Raw genomic sequence first — 26,849 nt, 5'->3', positions numbered from 1 at the left:
TGCGGGTTTTCCTAACAAAAACTATAATTTTCAAATAAAGTTTTAGGTAAGTAATTATTAATCAGTAATTAAATAACTTAGTGACATCAAAGATTCCTTGGTATAGATTGTAATTCCAGAAGATGGTGAAAATTAAACGAATATTTTAGCAACAATTCAATTGTTAATCAACAATTTACGATCGCAATAATAACCAAAATAATCATGATACATTGATCAAACTTATAAAGATTATAAAGATGAGATGCTTGTTTAATATTTTATCGACAATATATAAATTTTTCTGTTTTTTTCATAATCTTTAAATTTTGAAAAAAAAATAGTTATAATACGTTGGTCTAATTAGTAAAGTACAAATAAAGGTTATTTATCAGCAATTTTATTGCTCTTATCGAATTATAAGATACTATATATTATTAATATAGGTATGCAAAGTCCACAGATAGTGTGCTACTTTTTTTATAAACAAAATGGCGCCGACAAATCTTATTTTTTTCAATTATTGCTCTATAACTCCGAAGATTTTAACTTTACACCAAAAATACTCAAATAAAAATTCACCCCAATTTAATTCTACATAGAGGCATGTTTTTCCCGATTTGCTCCGACCAAAATTTTCCTCGGAAAATGTGGGTTTTCCCAACAAAATCTCGAATTTTCAAATAAATTTTTTGGGCCAGTAATTATTTATCAATAATTATATAGCTTGGTGGAATAAAAGCTTTCTTGGTATAGATTATAAATTCAGAAGCCGGTTAAAATAAAACGAATATTTTAGCAACAATTCAATTGTTAATTAACAATTTACAGTCGCAATAACAACCAAAATAATCATGAGACATTTATCAAACTTAGAAAGATTATAAAGGTGTGATGCCTATTTAATATTTTGTCGACAAAATATAAATTTTTCATTTTTTTGCATAATCTTTAAATGTTTAAAAAAAATTGTTATAAACAAATTAACATTTCTTAGAAATTGTTTATTATATTCTAATTTTAAAAAATACTAAAAATGCGTATTTCATAGGTCTTGAAAATGAATGCTTTAAAAAAAATTTCCAACCATTTGCAAAAAAGTTAGGAAACAGCAAAATAAATATACGATATCTCCATTGTTTATAATTTGTTTTAATTGTTTCAAAGCTTAAAAGTGAGTCTATGGTACAATCTAATTACTCACAAAGAATGTCAAAAATTAGTGCAATGGTTATATTTTAATCAAAGATTAAAAATACTTTTTTTTGTAACTTTTAGCGCGAAAGTAGGCTTGATACAGAGCCGGAGATAAAATGTTCACTCGAAGCGACTGACACGCTTGAACTCGCGCGAGTTGTGTATGTGGGCGGGTAGCTACGGTTCTGTATTATTCTACTTTCGCGCGTGTAAATTACAAAAAAATATATTTATAATCTTTAATTAAAATATAACCATTAAGCTGATAATCGATATTATTTTATAAATAGTACTAAAGCTTGTACTTTAAACTCACTTCTACGCTTTGAAAGAATAAAAAAAATTATTAACACTGTAGTAATCGTATGTTTACTTTGCTGTTTCATAACTTTTTTGCAAATGGTTGCAACAAAGTTTTAAAACATTCATTTTCAAGATATTTGAAATGCGCATTTTAGCTATTTTTTAAAATTATAATATAATAAAAACTTTCTGAGAAACGTTAATTTGTTTATAACTATTTTTTTAAACATTTAAAGATTATGCAAAAAAATAAAAAATTTATATTTTGTCGACAAAATGTTAAATAGGCATCTCATCTTTATAAGATTTCAAAGTTTGATCAGTGTATCATAATTATTTTGGTTATTATTGCGACCGTAAGTTATTAATTAACAATTGAATTGTTGCTAAAATATTCGTTTAATTTTCACCATCTTCTGAAACTATAATCTAAACAAAGAAGGCTTTTAAGTCACCAAATTACTTAATTATTGGTAAATAATTACTTATCTAAAACTTTATTTGAAAATTAAAGATTTTGTTGGGAAAACCCGCATTTTCCGAGGAAAATTTTCGTCGGATCAGATCGGGAAAAACACATCTCTATGCAAAATTTAATCACGGTGAATTTTTATTTGAGTGTTTTTGTTGTAAAGTTAAAATCTTCGGAGTTCTAGAGCAATAATTGAAAAAAACACGATTTTCGTGCGCCATTTTGTTTATAAAAAAAGTAGCACACTATCTGAGGACTTTGCATACCTATATTATTAATATATAGGATCTTATAATTCGATTCCAGCAATAAAATTGCTGGTAAATAACTTTTCCCAAAAATGGCCTATTCTCCGATAATCAGCCCAGACTATCTGTGCAGAATTAAATTACAGTTAATTTTTATTGGAGTGTTTTTGGTTTAAAGTTAAAATCTTCGGAATTACAGAGCAATAACTGAAAAAAAGAAATTTTCTGAGCGCTAATTTGTTTATAAACAAAATAGGACATTTTTTGCTGACTTTGCATACCTATATTACTAATATATTATGCAATCTTAAGATTCGATTCCAGGAATAAACTAGCTGATAAATATTTTTCCTTAAAAACTCCCCTTTTTTCAATAATCTGCCCAGACTATTATAAAACTGTATGTAAAGGCATTACTAATTTGGTTTGGTCTTTTCAGATCATTTGCATGCGTAAATCTGTTTGTATAATCTGCAATTAGACAGATGAAAAGCAGTAGTATGAAATAAAAAGCAATTTTGAATCTTTTAGTGAGGACTACCAAAAAAGTAATCAACAATAGATACAAACAATTTTGAACTAACATCAGATTTTATAAATCGAACTTGCCAAAGTTAATACAGGATGTTTCAAAAAGGTATGTCATAAATTAAATCACGCATTTCGTGGACAAAAATAAATTGATTGAATCCAACTTACCTTAGTACAAATGTGTACACAAAAAAGTTACAGCCCTTTGAAATTACAAAATGAAAATCGATTTTTTTCAATATATCGAAAACTATTGGAGATTTTTATTGAAAATGGACACGTATGATTCTTATGGCAGGCACATCTTAAAACAAAATTATAGTGAAATTTGTCCACCCCATAAAAATTTTATGGGGGTTTTGTTCCCTCAAACCCCTCCAAACTTTTGTTTACGTTCAAATTAATTCATTATTGTGGTACCATTAATTAAACACAACGTTTTTAAAACTTTTTGGCCCCTTAGTATTTGTTCGATAAGCCAATTTTTATGGAGATGCTGTTTTAATATGTTTACATAAAAATTCTATGGGGGTTTTGTTCGTTTAAACCCCCAAAATGTTCGTGTACGTTCCAATTAAACTATTATTTTGGTACCATTAGGTAAACACAGTGTTTTTAAAACTTTTTTGTCTCTTAGTCTTTTTTTGATAAGTCACCTTTTATCGAGATATGGCTTCTTCTTCAAAATATACCTAAAAATGAAAATTATAAATAAATTTTCAGATTATTAACAAGTATATCATAGGTATTTACTTAACCATATACAAATATGTGGTGGATTCGAAAAATATTCAAAATATCTCGATAAACAATGGCTTATCGAAAAAGTACTAAGAGACAAAAAAGTTTAAGAAACATTGTGTTTAACTAATGGTGCCACAATAATAATTTAATTGGAACGTACACAAAAGTTTGGGGGGGGGGTTTAAGGGAGGAAAACCCCCAGGACATTTTTATGGGGTGCACAAATTTCACTTTACTTTTTTTAAGCTGTTGCTGGCATAAGAATGCTACATGTCCATTTTCAATGAAAAATCTCTAAGAGATTTTCATTTTGTAACTTCAAAGGGCTGTAACTTTTTTTGTTTACACTTTTGTACTAAGGTAAGTTGGATTCAATCAATTTATTTTTGTCCCCGGAATGCGTGATTTAATTTATGACATACCTTTTTGAAACACCCTGTATAATGATGAGACTGCAATAGCTACATTCCGTAGTTCAAGAAAGAGTAAATCACAGGAAGGAAAAGAAATAAACAAACGCTCTCTATAATTTATATAATTTACAATCACAATACTTTTCTGCTGAAAATATTCAATATGTTCAAATCTTTCTTATAACTATCTTATTACTTCATATTATATTATGAAACTTTCTATGACATAAATGTAATTACATTTGTTAGATAAAATTTCCTTCAAATTCTATATAAATTTGAGAAGAATTTTTTTAATTCCAATTATTTAAGTTCCGTTGGAACTTTACCAAGCTGTAGACGGGGGTTGTGAATTGCAACTTTTTAGAATTCCCTCTTGTCTTCACTGCAGCATCCATCCGCCTTGCAATTTTTAGAAGCCATGGAGGTGTTACCAAGGAAATGGACCAATAAGTTTTCAATTAAAAATCTTTTAGTAATATTTTTAATATTTTTCAATATGATTAATGTTTCTATTATGTTGAAAACTTACTTTGCCTTTCAGTGGCCAGATGACGCTAGCCACCTACTCCATGAACGTCAGTTGCAATGGGGAGATTAGCTTTCGTGGTTTTGTCACTTCTAGCAGAGAGCAGCAAGACTACGCCTCTCCGATGATGACTCCAAAAAGAGTCGAAAATCGTCGATTCAGAGTGCTGGTTTGAGCTCCCTGTTCTAAGTGAAAAATAAGACAGTTTTGCCTTCGCATTGCAACTGAATAAAATTGGTATACATTTTTATTTTATTAGTATTACTCCTATACAGTAACTAGGTCCATATTCCGTTGGAACTTTACCAAGCTGTAGACGGGGGTTGTGAATTGCAACCATTTTAGAATTCCCTCTTGTCTTCACTGCAGCATTCATCTGGCTTGCAATTTTTAGAAGCCATGGCGGTGGTACCAGCGAAATGGACCAATAAGTTTTTAATTAAAAATCCTTTAGTAATATTTTTAATATTTTTCAATATTATTATAGGGTATTGATTATATTCAAAATAAGATAGCTAAAGGGAACTACAACGTTAACGGAGTTTTAATATTTCATATGGTCAAAGGACATCTATATATGAAAAAACCGCGGAGTGCTACCATTTAAAGGGGTGCGTTTTTGAGAAATGGGTGAATTAGTCCCTGGGCACAGGTTACATTAGGGTGAGTTCTATGCACTTTTGGTACAAACATACCTACATAAAAATTGTTTCTGGTTAAATTTCCTATCTAAATATCACTTTTTAAAGTCAATGATACTTTTTTTTACAAAAATATATTCAAAAGAAGAAGCACAAAGAAACCCAAAAGAAAGAAATTTTTTTTTTGTCCCATAACTTTTGTCCACGAGGATATGGGTATAGACATTGCTTTACAGAAAAAAAACCTACATATTTCTTCTTTAAAATTCTGTTTAGTAGAGGTAATTATTGTTTATAGTTTTCGAAATATGATTTTTCAAAATTCGCCACTCACAGCAATTTTGGGCAATTTTCCTTGTTATTTCGCAAATTATGTTTTGTAACTTTTTTCTACGTAACTTTAGGTATATGCAATGGTAAACGTAATAGGAATAGAAATCAATTACCTTTAAAATGGTCTGCTGTATGACGTTGTACGACTTTTTTTTAAAGAGGTTATGATTTTTCAAGGTTTTATACGTTTAAACGATTTTTTATAATATAATATAAAAATAAAATAATATTATTATATAATATATTATATATAGTATAATAGTATATTATATATTATATTATATAATAAAAAAAGCTTATTTTGCTTACTTTAAAATGGTGTATTACAAAAAATTCTAGGATTATTTTTTAAATTTCTCATTACAACTTTTTTTTCTTGTACATGAATATACTATATATTTTTCAATAAAGAGGGCTTACATTCTGTTCTTTAAAATGGTGTACCATCTATATTTAAATAATGGAAACCGAGTGATTCTTTGATATTTTTTTACCTGTATTATTTAAAATTATTTCTTTTAAAAAAATTACATAAACATTAGTCTTAGAAAACATCACTTAAGTTAAAATTATTTAAACGTTGAAATTTAAAAAATTTTCAAAACCAAAGTCCATCTGCTCGTTAGCATTAGCTTCAATATCTTCCTCTAACACCTCAGTTATCTTAGAGTTGCCACAATTAATACCCATGTACATGCACCCTTTGCAGAATATTGAACAACTAATTCCTATCTTCCTACAACCGCAGATTTTTGTATATCCTTTGGTACATTTACATGCTATTTTTTCAAGCAAAGCTTGTGGTGCAGGAGCTTTGACAGTAAATATTGGAATTAATCCATATTTTAAAGTTTGCCCGGCCGAGTCAAGTGGATCCAAAGTATTACCTATAAAATAAGATTCAATCATAAATCAAAAATCGTTGAAAGTACTTATTACATTTTGAAAAAGCATATCTTATTAAAAAAAATCCTAGAATTTTTTATAATAGACCATTTTAAAGTAAACAGAATAAGCTTTCTTTTTTATTATATAATATATACCTAAATGTAGAAAAAAAAGTTAGAATGGGAAATTTAAAAAATAATCGTAAAAAATATAAAAACTCGTTAAAAGTATAAAATCTTGAAAAAGATAACCTCTTTAAAAGAAGTCGTACAACATTATACAGTAGAACATTTTAAAGGTAATTGATTTCTATTTCTCTTACATGTACCATTGCATATGCCTAAAGTTGCGTAGAAAAAAGTTACAGAACAATATTTGCGAAATAACAAGGAAAATTGCCCAAAATTGCTGTGAGTGGCGAATTTTGAAAAATCATATTTCGAAAACTGTAAATCCTAATGACCTCTACTAAACATCATTTTAAAGAGAAAATATGTAAGTTTTTTTTCTGTGAAGCAATGTCTATACCTATATCCCCGTAGACAGAAGTTATGAGACAAAAAACAAAATTTCTTTCTTTTGGGTTTCTTTGTGCTTTTTCTTTTGAATATATTTTTGTAAAGAACCGTATCTTTGACTTTAAAAAGTTATATTTAGATAGGAAATTTAACCAGGAAGAATTTTTATCTAGACGTGTTTGTACCAAAAGTGCATAGAACTCACCCTAATGTAACCTGTGCCCAGGGACTAATTCACCCATTTCTCAAAAACGCACCCCTTTAAATGGTAGCACTCCGCGGTTTTTTCATATATAGAGATTCATTGACCATATGAAATAATAAAACCCCGTTAACGTTGTAGTGCCTTTCTATAGTACATAATCAATAGCCTATTAATGTTTCTATTAGGTTGAAAACTTACTTTGCCTTTCAGTGGCCAGATGACGCTAGTCACCTACTCCATGAACGTCTTTTGCAATGCGGGGATTAGCTTTCGTGGTTTTGTCACTTCTAGCAGAGAGCAGCAACCCTACGCCTCTCCGATAATGACTCCAAAAAGTGTCATAAATCGTCGATTCAGAGTGCTGGTTTGCGCTCCCTGTTCTAAGTGAAAAATAAGACAGTTTTGCCTTCGCATTGCAACTGAATAAAATTGGTATACATTTTTATTTTATTAGTATTACTCCTATAGAGTCTTTTTCTTCACGTGCCATCGCCGCGGCGGAGGTTGGCAATCATCATAGCTATTATATTCTTAGATGCTGCTGCTCTGAATAGTTCGGTTGATGAGATTCTTCTCCTTCCTACACTTCTCTTTCCCTGGATTTTCCCCTGTATAATCAATTTAAGTATGTTTTATCTCTCATTACGCATAACAGGCCCCAGGTATTGCAGCTTTCGTGTCTTGATGGTTTCCAATATTTCCAGTCTTTTGTTGACTCTTCTCATGACTTCGTTGTTTGCTATATGCTCGGTCCATGATATCTTTAGGATTATTCTATACACCCACAGTTCAAATGCTTCCAACTTTTTAGTAGTTGAAGCGTTAAGTGTCCATTCTTCTATCCCGTAAAGCAGGGTCGAGAAAATATAACACCTTGCCAACCTAACTCTCAAGTCTAATTTCAGTTCTCTTGCACAAAGTACCTTTCTCATTTTATTGAAGTGTGTTCTTGCTTTCTTTATTCGAACTTTGATTTCTTTGGAGTACTCGTTTGTGTGATAAATTATTGTGCCAAGATAGTTGTATTTTTCAACTTGTTCTAAAGTTTTACCTTTAATTGTCAGGCTTTTATCATTATTTTGGGCTTTTGATATCCTCATAAATATAGTTTTCTTGATGTTTATTGATAATCCATATTCTTGTCCATACTCAACTATCTTGTTCATTAGCTTTTGGAGGTCTTTAAGTTTGTCTGCTATTATGATAGTATCGTCCGCATATCTAATGTTGTTAATTTGCGTTCCATTTACCCTTATTCCTACTGTTTCTCCCTCAAGAGCTCTTTTCATAATTTCTTCATAGTATGCATTGAATAGTAGTGGTGACAATACACACCCCTGTCGCACTCCTCTTTTAATTTCGAACTCTTCTGATGTGTGTTAATTAATGCGTATGTGTGCTTGTTGTGTATAATATAGATTTGTTATAATTCGAATTCGATAACTACTACAGAGTGCTACTATAGAGTAACTAGGTCCATTTGGCGTTGGAACTTTACCAAGCTGTAGACGGGGGTTGTGAATTGCAACTTTTTAGAGTTCCCTCTTGTCTTCACAGCAGCATCCATCTGGCTTGCAATTTTTAGAAGCCATGGAGGTGTTACCAAGGAAATGGACCAATAAGTTTTCAATTAAAAATCTTTTAGTAATATTTTTAATGTTTTTCAATATTATTAATGTTTCTATTAGGTTGAAAACTTACTTTGCCTTTCAATGGCCAGATGACGCTAGTCACCTACTCCATGAACGTCAGTTGCAATGCAGGGATTAGCTTTCGTGGTTTTGTCACTTCTAGCAGAGAGCAGCAAGACTACGCCTCTCCGATAATGACTCCAAAAGAGTCGAAAATCGTCAATTCAGAGCGCTGGTTTGAGCTCCCTGTTCTAAGTAGAAAATAAGACAGTTTGGCTTTCGAATTGCAACTGAATAAAAATGGTATACATTTTTATTTTATTAGTATTACTCCTATAGAGTAACTAGGTCCATATTCCATTGGAACTTTACCAAGCTGTAGACGGGGGTTGTGAATTGCAACTTTTTAGAATTCCCTCTTGTCTTCATTGCAGCATCCATCTGGCTTGCAATTTTTAGAAGCCATGGGGGTGTTGCCAGGGAAATGGACCAATAAGTTTTCAATTAAAAATCTTTTAGTAATATTTTTAATAGTTTTCAATATTATTAATGTTTCTATTATCTTGAAAACTTACCTTTCTTACCACTTACCAGGTGAATGACTAAAATTGGTCATTCCCCTCAAAGTTGATTTTCGTGGTCGGTATAATTTAATTGGTTATACGCTGTGAGCTCGTAGGTAGAGGGTTAATTACAAATTCGCGAGCGCCAGTAGTGACAAGTGTGTAAACCTTTACTGGAAATTTGCTTTTTGACGTTCTGCATTAAGAGTTGCATATTATAGCTTTTAAATGTCTCACGAAAGTTGTTGTATTAAAGAGTGTCGAAATACTGGCTACAATAGTAACTGTGTATTCTACAACTTTCCTGTCGCTAAGCATAAGGTGATTCAACGACAAAAATGGATTGATGCAATTAGAAAAAAATTAAGTAAACACAATTTTAATTTTAAAACGGTAGAAAAATTTGAGCTAAAGGATCAGTTAGGACACTCTCGAATTTTGACGGTTTCAATTTTACAATCCAATCCTGAAACAAAATTTGAATGCGTGAAGATAACGACCAATCACAGCAAACGTAGGATGCCGTTAACTATCATTCATACGTTAATATTTAAGAAGTATTATACTATAATTATATTAAATTATTATACTTTTTTGCAGAATAAATTTTTTCTAATATTAGTTGTCAACATAAACGTCAAAACGATAAGCAAAATCTTAAAAATATTTACAATGAATAATAAATTTTGTACTTATGCTATTAATTATCGATTACAATCCAATTACTTCTTTACGTTGTAAATATTACAAGATAAGAATAAAATAATAAGTTTGAAACAACTATTAATTCCTTTTCTACTGTTCTCTTTAAAATTCCGGCCGAAATAGGAACACTAGTCAACCGTTAGATGGCGATAGCAGCCATACCAGCGAAACTCACAGAGTATAGGCAACACTTTTTTCTTTCCAGAAAATTTCCGGTAAGAGTTATACTAGTAATCCTGTAGGTAGGTGGCGATACCAGCGAAGCTCGGAGCGGATAATAGGTTGCTGCCGCTCGCCTAAGGGCCAATTTCTCATATCGAGTTCAACTCCAGTTTAACCTGAACTTCTAGTAAACGTCAGTTTAAAGTCAAAATCGTCTTTCTCAATTTGCACGTTCAACCGATGGCAGTTTAAACTTGAACGATGCTTGAACGGTGGAATTCGGCCGTTCAAAGATTTCAGAACTCAGTTCAGATGATTTCATGGACTACGCATGCGTTGTATTAACACGAAACGCTGTCATAATATTAATATATCCTATTTTATTATATTAAGCCTAACGATAAACGATAACATTATTTTTGTTTTTATAATATTTATTTATAATTATTAAAATGACTATTTGACTATAAATACTTAAATTTAACTTTATTCAAGAACAGCATAAAAAAGGTAGTTCAAAATGGCGACAGTTTTTTACCTTTTGCCATCTATTGGCATTTCTCGAAAGCTGTAGAACGAGCGCTGACATGAACGTGAAATGAGAAATGCATTCCAAACAAAACCACAGATCACCGGTGAACCTGGTTCAACTGAACCATAGATTAACGCAGGTATGAGAAATCGACCCTAAAAGGCACAGATCGGCACAATATCACTTTTTTCTTTGACATTAGCTATAGTCCTGTCGCCAGGGGGGGTACAACGGCCTCGTTAATTCAGATGGACTTACCCAAATTTTTTTTATGTATTTTGACCCGTAGAACACGAATTTTTTGGGTAACAGTTGATCCGGATGTCGATAAGATTGTTATAGACCAAGAACTTGAGGAATCAAATAACAGCGATTTTTGGCAAAACAAAACAATATTTTGTATTTTTTGGGTCATTTTAAGCAAAAAATATTTCTACAAGTTTTTTAGTAGGATGCACAGTTTTCGAGGTAAACGCGGTTGAACTTTCAAAAAATCGAAAAACTGCAATTTTTAAACCCGAATAACTTTTGATTAAAAAATAAAATAGCAATTCTGCTTAGCGCCTTTGAAAGTTCAAGTCAAATTATGTCGGTTTTGATTATTTGCATTGCTAAAAATTTATTGTGTTATTGCTAAACAAAGCTACAAACAACTAGTGCGTGAGTGATGTTTCTATGATTTCTCATTTAAAATCGAACGAGTAGGTAGAATAGGTACTAGTGCAATCAAGACTATTTCTACGTTACATGCGTTAAAACGCATGTAAAAGCACGGGAAACCCTACGTGTTTATAGCTTTGTTAAACAATAAAAAAATAAATTTTTACCAATGCAAATAATCAAAACCGATATAATTTGACTTAAACTTTCAAATGCGGTAAGCAGACTTGCTATTTTATTTTTTAATCAAAAGTTATTCGGGTTCAAAAATTGCAATTTTTCGATTTTTTTAAAGTTCAACCGCGTTTATCTCGAAAACTGTGCATCCTACGAAAAAACTTGTAGAAATATTTTTTACTTAAAATGGCCCAAAAAATACAAAATATTGTTTTGTTTTGCCAAAAATCGCTGTTATTTGATTCCTCAAGTTCTTGGTCTATAACAATCTTATCGACATCCGGATCAACTGTTACCCAAAAAATTCGTGTTCTACGGGTCAAAATACATAAAAAAAACTTGAGTAAGTCCATCTGAATTAACGAGGCCGTTGTACCCCCCCTGGCGACAGGACTACTATGTGTATGCCAAATTTCATGTCAATCGATGAGGTTTTTTAAAATTTAGAGCAAAAACCGTGAGTAAATGGGCTATATTTTGTTTGTTCCGTTCTTATTAATTTACAACAATCTCTGGAATTTCACCTTTTTTATTGGAATATGGATACAAAATATTTATTGAGATTAGATAGTTGAATTAGTCTTTCACTGGACAGTTTTCTCCTAATAAAGCTGGTAGAGTGTTTGGTAGATTTTTCTATTGAACAATCACTTTGATATTTTGGACACTCAATTAACAGATGGGTGACGGTAAGAGGCGTGGCACATAGGACACACATGGGACGTTCACTGGCCGAAAGTAAATAAGAGAGTGTGTAATCTTGGTGTGTCCTATACGCAGGCGCGTTAGAACCGTTTGAATAAGCCGTGAACTAGCACTTGTTTTCCACTTTCGTGTATCTGGTTTTACCGATTTTAGTTTAGATTGCGACAGAAACCATTTGCGTTGCCACTGACCGATCACTTTTTGTTTAAAAAACGTTTTGAGATCTTTACATACACACTCGCGCACTAATTCAGATTTCACACTTGTTGTTGCATTACGAGAACTTCTGTCTTCCTCTTCATTGCCGATAATTTCTATATGTGATGGGATCCATATAAATTGCGGAGTCATCTTCTTCTCTTGGGCAATTTGTAGTTCAGTTTTTATTAGTTTCTCTAAAGGATTTTCAGGTTACAGAAGCTGCATTGAAAGAAGACAGCTGAGAGGGTCGGTGAGAAAGAGAGGTTTTAAAATATTTGAGAGGTTTGCATGTTTTAGGGCGCGATACAGAACAAATAGTTCAGCGGTGAAAACGCTTGAACTAGGCGGTTGTTTAAATTGGAATGTAGACGTTGGAGTAAGAAATGCGCAACCAATACTATCACTGAATTTAGAGGCATCGGTGAAGGTGTTTGTGCAGTTTAGGTAGTCTCGTTTAAGAATCTCGTTCAGTTTGTTTTTTATAAGTGAGGTGTTGGTGTATTTTTTGGAGAACTCCAGTAAAGAGGTGTTGTAATTTGGGATGTCTATTAATCATGGAGGTGGATGTTTGATGTTACAGTGAAACACGTCTGGAAATGTTGCATCGAGTTCATTTAACTTACTTACTTACTTAATCCTAAGCCTTTTTACCTTTAGGTGTAAGGCTGGTGAAGTTGAGTTTGGCATTGTAGTCTCTATGCCTTCCGATCTTGCGTTAGGTTTCTTGCACTTTCCAATATCAATCCCTTCTTCTCGACTTCTTTTCTGATTTCATCTACCCACATAACTCTTGGTCTTCCTTTTTTGTTTTCCCCTGCACTCTCGTTTCGAACACTCGTTTTGTTAGCCTCTCATTCGACATTCTACACACGTGCCCGAACTATCTTAGTTGTCCCTCCACTATTTTTTCATTGATTGGTTCTAGTTTTAGGTTTTGTCTAATTGTTTCGTTTCGTATTTTTGAAGTTATACTTCTTTACCGGCGATAGAGGGTGATTTTTTTATATATGTTAAAACCTATCAGCCCGGCGCATGCGCAATATAACTTTGTTCTGATTGGATGTTCAAATGACATGTCAAAAATTATCCGATATGGCAGCTGTGGTTTGGAGGTAAAGAGAAAGGTAAACAAATGTATAATATATTAGTTTTATTGTTGTGAGGACAGAAACAAAAAAGTTTATAATATTGTAGTGACTTTTAAATAGTTTTTAAAAGCAACAGGTACGTAGTAATTGTTAATGTATCATGGGTATAAACCTACCTAATTGATCTGCCAAAATACATAGTACGTAATACTTTTATTTATATAATTTGATTACCATCAAAATTTCTATCAATATTCACCTAATATATTGTTTTTTTACTCTATGTTTTGTTGTATTTTTTCAATTCTAAATCATTTCAATTCAAAATTAAAATAATTTGATCAATTTTCAAAATATCAAAATATCACAAGTTTAATCCGTTTAGTTAGTCGATCTTCGTAAATAATGACACATAGTGTCCGTGGCTAAGCGGAGAAGGCAAATGAATTCCAATACCAACCGCTCTTATCAGCGCTGGTTCGAGTCCCAATAGAAACTTTCTTTTTTGTTTTTTTTTAATACATTTTATGATTGTAAGTATATTTATTATATAATTGTATTTTCAGAAAATACGTATTTAGTTAAAAAAATTTTCGACAATTAATGTTCAGACATCATTTGTGGCTTGTTTAATGTGTTTGTGTGTGTTTTATTCTTTTATTATTTTAATTTTTTGCACTGTTCTAATAAAAATGTTTGAGAAGTAGTAAGTATAAATTAGTTTAATATTTAAAAAAAATATAAATAAAAAGTATATTAATTTCGTTTAAATCATATAATAGAAGTATAACTTCTTACGTGCGTACAAAGTACACACACATTCTTTTTTCTGTCCTCTTTCTGTTTGCTATTTTCCTCAAGAACCTCATTTCCATAGCATTGACTCTGGATTTTTGTCTCCCCGTCAATGTCCATGTCTCGCTGTCATACATGATTGTTGGGCTAGCTACTGATTTAACGACTGCCGTTTTTACTTTCTCCGGTATCTCTTTTTCCCAAAAATGTTGTTTTCATAGCGTTAAATAAGCTTCCTGTTCGTCCCATTCTCTCGTTTATTTCCATGTCTTGTTTACCATTTGATTCGATTATTACTCCTAGGTATTTAAAATATTCCACTTGCTCTAGTTGTTTGCCCACTGTAATTCTATTGCGTGTGTCTTCCTAGTATTTGAAATTATCATTGTTTTTGTTTTCTCTGTATTAATTTTCATATTTGTTTGATAGTTCTTCTTCTAGGATTTCAAGAATGTTCTGTAAGTCTTCTCTGTTTTCTGCTATCAATACCATGTCGTCTGCAAATAGTAGCTACGATAGTTGAGTCCGTTTCATTTGTCAGTATCCTAATGTTAGTTTTCTCATTTTTCTCTTAGCTTTCTTTATCGCTTGTGAGGTGTTGGCTGTAAGTCGCTTGTAAAGTAAGGTGTTAGTGTATTTTTTGGAGAACTCCAGTATAGAGGTGTTGCAATTTGGGATGTCTATTAACCATGGAGGTGGATGTTGGATGTTACAGTGAAACACGTCTGGAATTGTTGCATCGAGTTTATTTAAAATTGATTTTATTCGCATGTAATAAGGTTTTCCGGTACGAGGTCTTAGAAGTTAGAAGGTTAGAAGTTAGAGGTTAGAAGTGCCCGCCTATCTGCAATGATGGTTCTCCAGTTTCGGAATATAAGCTTTCTATGGGTGAAGTGTGAAAAGCTCCGAGAACGATCCGAAATGCGACATTGTTGATTGTATCTAGTATTTTTTTTATTAACTCCATTGAGTACAGCAATCTGCCCATTGGGCATTAAGCCTATGTTATGATAAAAAAAATACAGACATGTAGAGAGTTACTCCAGTTAGTAACCTCTTTACAATTCTAAAACTAAAATGTTATCAGTCTGAATACACTTGAATACATTCAGTTGGTCAAATCGGACGGCAGTTGGCGTTTTATTCTACGCACTTCAAAGACGTCCCGCATATTTAATTGTCTGGCAAACGCATTAGGATGCACTAGCACTCGTTCACAGTATTTAACACTAAAACGTTGTATGGCTTCTTTCACGGATTCTACGGGGATACCGTGCTGAATCACTTCGTTGGATACATAGTATGGCGCATTGACTATGGCACGCAGCACTTTGTTTTGAAATCTCTTTAAGATGTTTGTATTGGAGACGCTAGCAGTGCTCCATAGCTGAATTCCATAAGTCCATATGGGCTTAAGGATGGACTTGTAGAGTAAAATTTTGTTATCCAAAGATAGTTTGGAATTGCGTCCAATGAGCCAATAAATATTTCTCAATTTAAGTCCAAGCTGTTTTCGTTTGGTAAAAATATGTTTTTTTCCAAGTAAGACGGCGGTCCAAGTGCATGCCAAGATATTTAGCGTCCTCGGATTGAGGAATTAGACAATTATCAATATATACAGGGGGGCATATTTTTCTATGTAGCTCGAATGTAACATATAATGATTTAGTTCCATTAGATTTGATGCGCCATACTTTCATCCATTGCTGAATTCTATTTAGGTTTGATTAAAGATTGCTTGATGCTGTTGTTGGATCTGTGTGGGATGCCAGGATAGCAGTGTCATCTGCATACATTGCAACTGTAGTTGTACTAGATGCTGGAATGTCCGCTGTGTATAAAAGATATAGAATTGGGCCGAGAGCGCTGCCTTGTGGGATGCCTGAGTGAATAGAATATATCTTAGTGTGTTCGGTGCCGTGCTTCACAAGGATGTGTCTATTTACTATGTAGGATTTTAAGAGCTGGAAGTGAAGATAGGGTAGGAAATCTAGTGTTTTTAGGGTAGTCTTAGTTGCGGAGGCATAAACAATTGAATTAGTGTTTAGTACAGAAGCAGAAGTGCAGAGAAGTCGGATCCCCAGAAACGATTTGATACGGTTCGAGCAAATTGAGTATTTTGCTGCTTTCAGGAAAGCTTTTGATCCAACCACATACAGAGGAATTTAACAAAGTTTTCAAAGGGAATGACGCTGTTGTGAAGATAAAGAACTGGTGCAACAGGTGATTTTTTCGAAAACAGGATCCCAGTTGTCTTTGTAATGGAGAATTCGAATCCTGTACTAGCTGTCCATTCTTCTAGCTAGTTTAAAAATGACTGTACTATTCTGCAGGGTCTAGGACGCTTCATCGCCGCCAGTTTATCGCCGCCTTTTCGATGCCGCCAATTCATCGCCGATCGATTCATCACCGGCCGATTCATCGCCGGCTGATTCATCGCCAGTCAGTTAATCGCTAACTGATTTATTTCCAAAATTTTGACCAATTTTCAACAGTTACATTTATTAATTTATGTTTAATATTAATTAGGAATTCTAGAAAATTACCTAACCTAACCCAACACTACATAAATTTGAACATATACATATATTTCTACAAAGGCCATTTAACACTAGGAATTTAGTGCTATTTAGTAGAAAATTTAGGAGAAGTAGAAATAGGACAGAAAATATAATATTTTTTATCTTTTTTAATTGTGATAAGTTTTGAACTGAATTTAATTCAACTCGTATCGTATCATCTCCCATAATACAAAATCAACTGACTAACTGACGATTAAACGGCCGGTGATGAACCGGCGGCGATGAAACGTCCCATTCTCTATTCTGCATATAGGGTCTTTTTGTGCTCCTTTAATGTACACCACTAAGTCGTCTGCATAGAGGCGAGCTTTGAGAGGTTTAGGTAATTGATTTTAATATGTTGTTTATGGCAACTAGAAATAAGGTATGACTGGGTACTGAGCCTTGTGGAGTACCGTTTTCTGCAGTATGAAAATCTGAATAAACGTTGTTGACTCTTACTTGGAAGGAAACTTTTTTAAGAAAGTTTCGATATAGGCTAAGCAGTGTCCTCGAATATTGGATGCGTGCAAATTTTCAATAATGTTGTATCTCCAACACGTATTGAAGACTTTCTTTAGATCGAAGAAAATAGCTATGCATAATTGATTTATTGCTAATGCTTCTTGTACATCATTTTGTAGGTCTACAATTTTGTCGATTGCTGACCGGTTACTTCTGAAGCCGTTTTGCTCTGGTAAGAAAAATGAGTGTTTTCCAGTGTCCACATAACATACGTTTATTATAAGACGTTTGTATCGTAGTAGTTTGTAACATGTATTTAAGTCTATATTATAGGTACATTCCATGTCAAATCACTCAGGCAAAAACTTCTGTATCACCGATTTTTCTGAAACTTGGTGTATAGCTTCTGCGGGAGGTAAAAATAAAATATTTAAGGTCAAAAATTTTTTTTTCTCAAAATGTTTTTATATACATTTTTACAATGATTTTATTTAAAAAAGGGTTTATTTAGAAAATTTACATTTTCTATAGTAAAGTAATCAATGGAAAAATAATATTTTAATAGGAGGGACTTAAAATTGTCATTATAACAAGTTATTTTAATTCAATACAAGTTTTTGATCAAATTTTATAGTGTAGAAAACGTTAAAATGCCGTTTTTTACAATTTCCTCCATTCCCAAAATATGGCATAATCGATTTGGCTGAAAATTTGCCCACAGGTAGCTAAAACATAGGAATTTAAGTGGTTAGAAGGATTTGAGTTATATTACAATACCAAAAAAGTTACATGCAATAATATCAGACTCAAAATTATATTAGTCCCGTCGGAATAAAATTTGACCTTGCATGACGAGTTGCCCAAAATTTGATTTTTCTAATCTTTAGGGGGTCAATATTAGCCTAAATTTAAAATCGCGAATGAATTCCTCTGTTACGTTAGCCGCCATCTTTATTTTAAAGGAGAACCCTTTTAGCCCAATACCTCCGCCATTTTTACCTTTTCGACAAAAATGTTAGGGACTGAAATTGTTCCAAATAAATCGTATTTACAATTATTATAATTATTTCTTTTTAACAATTTTTGTAGTGAGGTCTATATTATCCGAGGAAATTGTACTTACAGTAGACGCCTATATTTTTGAGTATAATATTGCATGTAACTTTTTTGGTATTTTAATATAATTCAAATCCTTCTAACCACTTAAAGTCCTATGTTTTGGCTATCTGTGGGCAAATCTTCAGCCAAATCAATTATGATGTATTTTGGGAATGGAGAAAAATGTAAAAACGGTATTTTAACGTTTTCTATACTAGAAAATTTGATCAAAAAGTTCTTTTGAATCAATATAACTTGTTATAATGTCATATAATGAAATATTTAAGTTTTTTATATTAAAATGTTATGGTTTCCATTGATACTTTACGATAGAAAATGCAAATTCGTTTAAATAAATCGCATAAAATAACATTTTGAGAAAAAAAAGAAGGAGAAGAAGAAGATGAAGAAGAAATAGACAATTCGACATTAAATGTTTTATTTCTACATCTTGCAGATGCTATATACCAATTTTGAGACAAATCTGAAATCCAAAAGTTTTTTTGATCCAAAATTGAGTGATTTGAAATAGAATCACCCTATATCATTAGTGAATAAAACCATATTTGTCGAGATTGTGTTAAGATTATCCAGATTCACAGGTTTAATTGTTTTCCTGGTCAAATGAAATGGAATGAAAATAAAATAAAAATTCCATTTTTATATTCCTATATACAGGTCATTCCTATATACAGGGTGGGGCATTAGTGTGACAAAGTCCAATTACTCGTTTGTGGTAAGAGATACGAAAAAAAGTTATTTAGGTAAAAGTTGGGGCATACATAGTACCATAATTTAAAAATATTGTCAAATATACAGGGGCGTCCGTATTGACAGGGTGACACAAACTAATGTTTTTTTTAATGGAACACCCTGTATATTTTTACTATTTTGGATTCTCCTCAATGTTTACTTTCTCAAAATATACGGATTTGTAATATTATACGAGGTAGTTTAAAAGTTAATTACGTTTTTTTGTTAATTTTGTAGCAATATCTACGTCCTGTAGAATTGTAGTGATTTGACATCAGATTTTGATTTTATGTTCAAACAATTTTTAATATAGTCTACTATTGTTAAACATTAACAGTATAGCGAAATGTTAAACTTTAGTATACAGGGTTGGTCGAAACTCGGAATGAGTATTTTCTGAGTTTTCTTAAATGGAACACCCTGTATTTTAGTATTTTAATGAAATGATATTTTATGGTACTTTTTTATTTCTTAAGCATTCCCTATACCTAAGTGCTTTAATTTGTAAGTTATTCGTGATTCTTTAAGCCAAACATTAATTGCAACAAAAATTACGTGAAATTTTATTAGGTGGCCGTGAAAATATCCAATCAAAAATAATTTTTCGAGAAAAAATACATAATAATCTAGCCTGATTCTTAATTTATTAATATTGGATGAGATATCCAAATACATTTGTAGTTAAGGTTTTTGGTGCTTAAAATATTAATCAAGCATACAAAATTCTGCCTAGTTGGCTATGACACAAAATTTGCTTGAAAATTTGACATTATACTATTTACGTAGTTCCAGTTGATTTGTTACCATTACTAATAATAATTTTTCTAATGAGGAACTGATTAAAATGGCTTTGTGCTAGGAGAGTATAACAAAAATGAGCTACTTGCAATAAAAATTTATCATCAGCAATTCCATGATAGACGACAACCAAAAAGAGAAACTTTTGAAAGTATACTAAAACGGTTTCAAAAGATTAGATACTTAGATTGTAAGAATAGTTGTACTAATATGCAGATCCTCAGTGACACTAAGGATTACATTTCATTCCTGTTTTCCTCACTTAAATAGTTTTTGTTGGATCAGATTTATCATAATCTAAGTCCGTTGAAACCGTTCTAGTATATTTTTAAACGTTGCTCTTCTTAGTTGTCATCTATCAGGTAAATTTCTGATGAAAAATTCTTATTGCTAGTAGCACATTTTTGTTGTATTTCACTAGCACAAAAATCTTATTAATCAGTTCCTCATTAGAAAAAAACATATAAGTAATGGTAACAAAGCAATTGGAACTATAAAAATGGTATAATGTCAAATTTTTAAGGAAATTTAGTGTCATAGCCGACTAGGTAGAATATTGTGTGTTTTTATTAATATTTTGCGCACCAACAATCTTAATTACGAATTTATTTGGATACCTCATCCAATATTAATAAATTAAGAATCAGGCTAGATTATGATGTATTTTTTTTCGAAAAATTATTTTTGATTGAATATTTTCACGGCCACCTAATAAAATTTCACGTAATTTTTCTTGCAATTAATGTTTGGCTTAAAGAATCACGAATAACTTACAAATTAAAGCACTTAGGTTTAGGGAATGCTTAAGAAATAAAAAAGTACCATAAATATCATTTCAATAAAATACTAAAATACAGGGTGTTCCATTTAAGAAAACTCAGAAAATACTCATTCCGAGTTTCGACCAACCCTGTATACTAAAGTTTAACATTTCGCTTTATTGTTAATGTTTAACAATAGCAGACTATATTAAAAATCGTTCGAACATAAAATAAAAATCTGATGTCAAACCACTACAATTCTACAGGGTGTAAATATTGCTACGAAATTAACAAAAAAACGTAATTATCTTTTAAACTATCTCGTATAATATTACAAAACCATATATTTTAAGAATGGAAACATCGAGGAGAATCTAAAAATGTAAAAATATACAGGGTGTTCCATTTAAAAAAACATAAGTTTGAGTCACCCTGTCAATACGCACGCCCCTGTATATTTGAAAATATTTTTAGATTATGGTCCTATCAGTTCCCCAACTTTTACCTAAATAACTTTTTTTCGTATCTCTTACGACAAACGAGTTATTGGACTTTGTCACACTAATGCCCCACCCTGTATGAACAAAAATACAGGTCATAAATTTATTAGCATATTCTGGGTCCAAAAATAGTTCGATTGAACCTAACTTACCCTAGTACAAATATGCACATAAAAAAAGTTACAGCCCTTTGAAGTTACAAAATGAAAATCGATTTTTCCCAATATATCAAAAACTATTAAAGCTTATTTATTGAAAATGGACAATTGGCATTATTATGGCAGTAGTATCTTAAGAAAAAATTATAGTGGAATTTGGAAACCCCTCAAAAATTTTATGGGGGTTTTGTTCCTTTAAACACCCTCCCCCCCCCCCCCCCCAAACTTTTGTATACGTTCCAATTTAATTATTATTATAGTACCATTAGTACACAATATTTTAAAAACTTTTTTGCCTCTTAGTACTTTTTCGAAAAATCAGTTTTTATCGAGATATTTTGAATATCCACCACATATTTGTATATGGTTAAGTACGATTACATATATGGACACTTGGTAATATGTAATATGAAAATTTATTTATGATTTACATTTTTAGGTATATTTTGAACCATATTAAAAAAGAAGCCACATCTCGATAAAATGTGCCTTATCGAAAAAATACAAAGAGGCAAAAAAGTTTTAAAAAGACTGTGTTTAACTAATGGTACCGCAGTAATACTTTAATTGGAACGTACACAAACAGTTGGGGGGTTTAAAGGTACAAAACCCCCATAAATTTTGTATGTAAACGTATTAAAAAGTAAGCCGCATCTCGATAAAAACTGCCTTATCGAAAAAATACTGGGAGGCAAAAAAGTTTTGAAAATATTGAATTTAACTAATGGTACCACAATAATAAATTAATTGGCACGTACACAAAAGTTTGGGGGGCTTTAAGGGAACAAAACCCCATAAATTTTTTAGGGGGTGCACAAATTTCACTATAATTTGTCTTTAATGTTCCTGTCATAAAAATGCCACATGCCTATTTTCAATAAAAAATCTCTAATAGTTCTCGATATATTCGAGAAAATCGATTTTCATTTTTTAACTTCAAAGGGCTGTAACTTATTTTATGTATATATTTGTATTAAGGTAAGTTAGGCTCATTCGAACTATTTTTGATCCCAGAATATGTACTTTAATTTATGACCTGTATTTTTGTTACACCCTGTATATTATGGAAAAATTCCCATATTTTCCAATAAGTTTTCAATTTAAAAATCTTTTTCTACAACCGTGTTAAAAATGCAATTTTTAGCACTCCATACGAGCGTTAAAAATGCTACTTTAAGGCACTAGTCCTTTAAAATATTTTTAAGGCACTGCAGCTCGTATTGACCGTATAGACAATTTTGATGTAATGTCAAAAAAATATAAAAATGGAATGTCAGTCAAGTTCAAGTAAAAGTTTTTGTAGATATTGTCCTGTAATTACGTTTGTAGAAAAAATATTGTATGATATGCGTGTTAAAAGTACATTTTTAAGGCACTCACGTGAATTGCAGGACTCGCTATCGCTCATTCTGAAAACTTTCACATGCGTGCCTTAAACGTGTACTTTTAACACTTATATCATAAATAACTATTTAGTAATGTTTTAATATTTTTAAATATTAATAATATTAATTAATTAAAAAATGGTATACATTTTTATTTTAATTAATAATATTGTTATTAGGATTGAAAACTACTTCAGCTTTGAAATAGAATACTTTAATAATATGGGCATCATTTGTTTCAGAATGCCAATGCAACGGTGTGTCTTCAATCGCGAACGGAAACAGCATCCAGCAACAGACCATCAACTCACCACTTCAGAAAAACTACGAAGCTGACCATACTGTTCTGGCTGGCGTGTGCATCGACTGGGGCCATGGTTGGGGCTGGGGGCAGAACGCCAATTGGGGACCACAAGCTTTATTCGGTCACGAGGAAACATTGACCGTTAGCCAAATTTTACCTGCCGCATCCATCTCTTACTGTCATTCGGCAGAAGATTATACGGTTTCGGGTATGGACGAGGTGGATTGGTGTGCATTCGGAGATTTTAGTTTTTAAGTATTAACAGGTTGGTAAAACATGTAATATTCCATTGAAAAGTTACATTTGGGGTTGCCTTTTTCAGAAGATCCAATTTTATTTTTTTTGTGTCTAGAGCGGGAGAGTATACGCTTAAGATCAAGTTTGTGAAATCGCCTTCCTTGGAAAAAGGAGTGCAAAGGGTTTTCGCACTGTATCTCGCAAACTAGCAACGCTAACGAAAATTTTAAGCAAAATTATTTGCAGCAAGTTAAATTATCTACAACTGTACCTATATTACTTTATATCCTAAAGTACGGAGGACAAGATCTAACTAAATAACTATTAAAACTAATACGAAAAATAATAGAACATAACAGAATACAACAAGAATGGAGATCAAGCATCCTAATACCTCTCTTTAAAAAAGGAGACAAATCGGACCCGGAGAATTACTGAAGAATTAACTTATTAAACACAACATTAAAATTAACAAACAAAATGATAACAAACAAATTGAATGAAATTATACCATTAGCAGAACAACAAGGTTTTATGTCGGGAAGGTCATGCACTAACGCTATATTTATAATGAGGCAAGTTTAAGAGAAACCGTTGGAATACAACAAACCGGCATATTTGTGTTTCGTGGACTTTAAGAAAGCATTTGAATGGGTCACATTAAAGGACGTTATCCATTTCTTATACTTGAAAGAGGTACCTCTAGAAATAATTAAAACGGTGGAAAACCTCTACCAGAGCAGCAGAATAAAAGTAAAAGTGGAAGAGAAACTAACTGACCCAATTGAAGCCGGCAATGGAATAAGACAGGGGGATTCCTTGAGTCCTTTATTGTTCAACCTGATCATAGACGAAATAATAAAAAAGTGAGAACTACAAAAGGATACCAAATGGGAGAAAAACAACTTAAAATAATCTGCTATGCAGACGATGCAATACTAATCTCTCAAAGTGAAGATAATTTACAACGTATGCGGCACCAATTTAACATAACCGCCAGAAACTTTAACATGTTAATTTCCTCAAAAAAGATAACATGCAAGGTTATAACAGCAGATCCAATAAGATGTAAATTGGAGCTGGAAGGTCAGATAATAGAACAAGTGATGGAGTTTAAATACCTAGGCATCACACTGTCTAGCTACGGAAGGCCCGAAGCAGAAGTGAATAGAGCAAACTAGGGATGGGAAAATCCTACCGGTTTTAACCTAAAACCGGTTTTTTTCCTCTGCAATAATCCGTTTTTCCGGTTGTTTTTTTGTCTCGGTTATAACTGGTTTTTTCTTTATAAAATAATATCCGGTGAAAAACCGGATAAGCGGAAAAAAATACTGAATTCAGAGAAAAAGATGGGAAAATTTTTCACCCCCGCGCCTAAATGAGAAATTTTAAGCTGACTGAAACCAACTTCACAACACTGATGACTGATTTCTATACTGATATGGATTCGAATGAAGTATCGCAAACTAAAGCGCAATGTAAATGAAACCTATTTCTTTATTGGCTATGACTAAAAAAACCGAACACCGGTTTTTGGAATAACCGGTTTTTTTTACCGTTATAGCCGCCAGGTTAAACCGAAGGTAAAAAAACGGTATAAACGAAAACCGGTGTTTTGTCAACAACCGCCATCCCTAGAGCAAATAGAGCCGCAGGTTGCCTGAATGACACAATATGTAGAAATGAAAATATCGGAAAAGAAATAAAAGCCAAAATTTACAAAACAGTCATCAGACCAATAGTGACATAAGCGGCAGAAGCACGACCCGACGCAGATAGGACAAAAAGATTGCTCGAAACAGCGGAGATGAAAACCCTTCGAAAAATCGATAGTAATACTCTATAGAACAGAGCTAGAAATACAGATATACGAAGGAGATGCAAGGTGGATAGCATTAATAACTGGGCAAGAAACAGAAGAATGGAATGGAATTGCCACATAATCCGAATGAAAACAAATAGGGTAGTCATGACCAGGGCCCCCGTAACCGGGCGTGCAACGCGTGCGGCGCACGCGGGTGTAACCCCAAAGGGGCGCAAACCGAAGGTTTGGTAAATAAGAAATATTTATTTTAAATGCGATAATCATTTTTTATATACAATTTTAATTATTTCATGAACAGCTAAAGAAATTTCAAAAATCAAATATTGTGTTATTACTGAAAAAATAATTATTCCCGTCCTGAAATGTTGAACTTACTCCGACAAAAATATATTACATTTTTTTGTTCCTTCCTAATTTTTTTCTTTGAAGTAGATTGAATTGCGCTTTGCATACCATCCAATCGATTTTATGTTGTAAACTAAAGCGACACTCAAAATAGTCAAATAAACATCAAATCACACTCCTTGACAAGTAGAAACATAAATTAACACCCAAAAAACGCAGTTTTAAGTTTTACTCCTACAAAAACACAACCTGCTGGATCAAGCAGTTTTACTCGTATAAAGTGAATCTTTTACTCGAATTTATGATAATTACCCTTAAGTAAACAAATACTCTATGAATTATGATTATGTATTTGACTTGAGTATCTTTTCCCTTCTCGTCTATGCGTTTATTCGCATAAACATTATATTTACTGTTACTGGTGAACGCGTGGTTTCCTGCAGTGAAAAGTTTAACATTTTATTTTATATTGGTGTTAATAATTACATACGACTATTATTGCAATATCCGTTGGGTTTGTTCTGCCCTGATTTTAAACTTTTGTTTTCGTGTAAAAAATATTGGACAATCTTTTTGACTTGTTGTTATTTTAAGTGGTGTGGAAATTAAATTAATTGTGAAAATGTTAAGTATCATAATCATTGCATAGAATAATAATAATTAATTTTAAATAGTTATAATCGAATTTCCTATAATAAAATCAACAATTAACAATTTATTTTGAAAAAAAAAAGAAAATAATTAAGACATTGTGTCTGCGTAACTTGGAACCATATGGGAAACTTTTTTAATATTAATTTTACGGAAAAAATTTATTCTTCTTAAAATGCTTTCCATAGTCTAGAAACTAAAGTGCAACCACATATAAAATTGTGTCAATCTTATGAGTATGAAAAATATGAATTTCGATCAAGAGTACCCTATATTTCACAATATCGAAAATTATTATAATGAAAAGTTGTTTGGAATTAGTTAAAAACTATGTTTTAATCTGCAATTACATCCTTTTAATTGAAATTTTTTTTCTCCAATTACAGATACCCAACGCCCTTTTCATTTATTACGAATAATGCGATAACTCTTTTATTGTTATTGATTAATTAATAATAATAAAAGAGTTAGGTTTGAAGGCTAATTATTAATAATAAAAGACTTATCACATTATTTCTAATAAATGAAAAGGGTGTTGTTGAAATGTACAATTAATGTACGATAAAAAGTTCTTTCTAAAAAGCTTTGCATGGTCTAAAATCTAAGATGCAACCATCAAATCCTATCAATTTTTTTCAATTTTATATGAGATAGATGTAAAAAATATGAGTTTCGATCAAAAGTAAAGTGCCTTTCTAGATCACAATATATTTCAATTAGAAGGATGTAAATGCAATAGAAACATAGTTTTTAATGCTGAACAACTTTTCATAATAACTTTTCAACAT

At 31.9% G+C, this 26,849-nt stretch overlaps 1 protein-coding gene across 1 annotated transcript in view; it reads left to right on the top strand.

Moving 5' to 3' along the window:
• The window catches only part of LOC114332169 (uncharacterized), a 400,535-nt gene that overhangs the window by 293,489 nt on the left and 80,197 nt on the right, over window positions 1-26,849 (top strand). Inside the window, exon 6 of the mRNA XM_050659182.1 lies at window positions 22,942-23,268. Within this exon, the coding sequence (XP_050515139.1) occupies window positions 22,942-23,258 (317 nt within the window). The 3' untranslated portion in view covers window positions 23,259-23,268. The remainder of the gene's footprint in view (window positions 1-22,941; window positions 23,269-26,849) is intronic.

The sequence above is a fragment of the Diabrotica virgifera genome, chromosome 8 (assembly GCF_917563875.1).
Source record: "Diabrotica virgifera virgifera chromosome 8, PGI_DIABVI_V3a".
NCBI classification, from domain to species: domain Eukaryota; kingdom Metazoa; phylum Arthropoda; class Insecta; order Coleoptera; family Chrysomelidae; genus Diabrotica; species Diabrotica virgifera.
The sequence above is the reverse complement of the archived record's forward strand: the minus strand, read 5'-3'. Positions and strand labels throughout refer to the sequence as shown.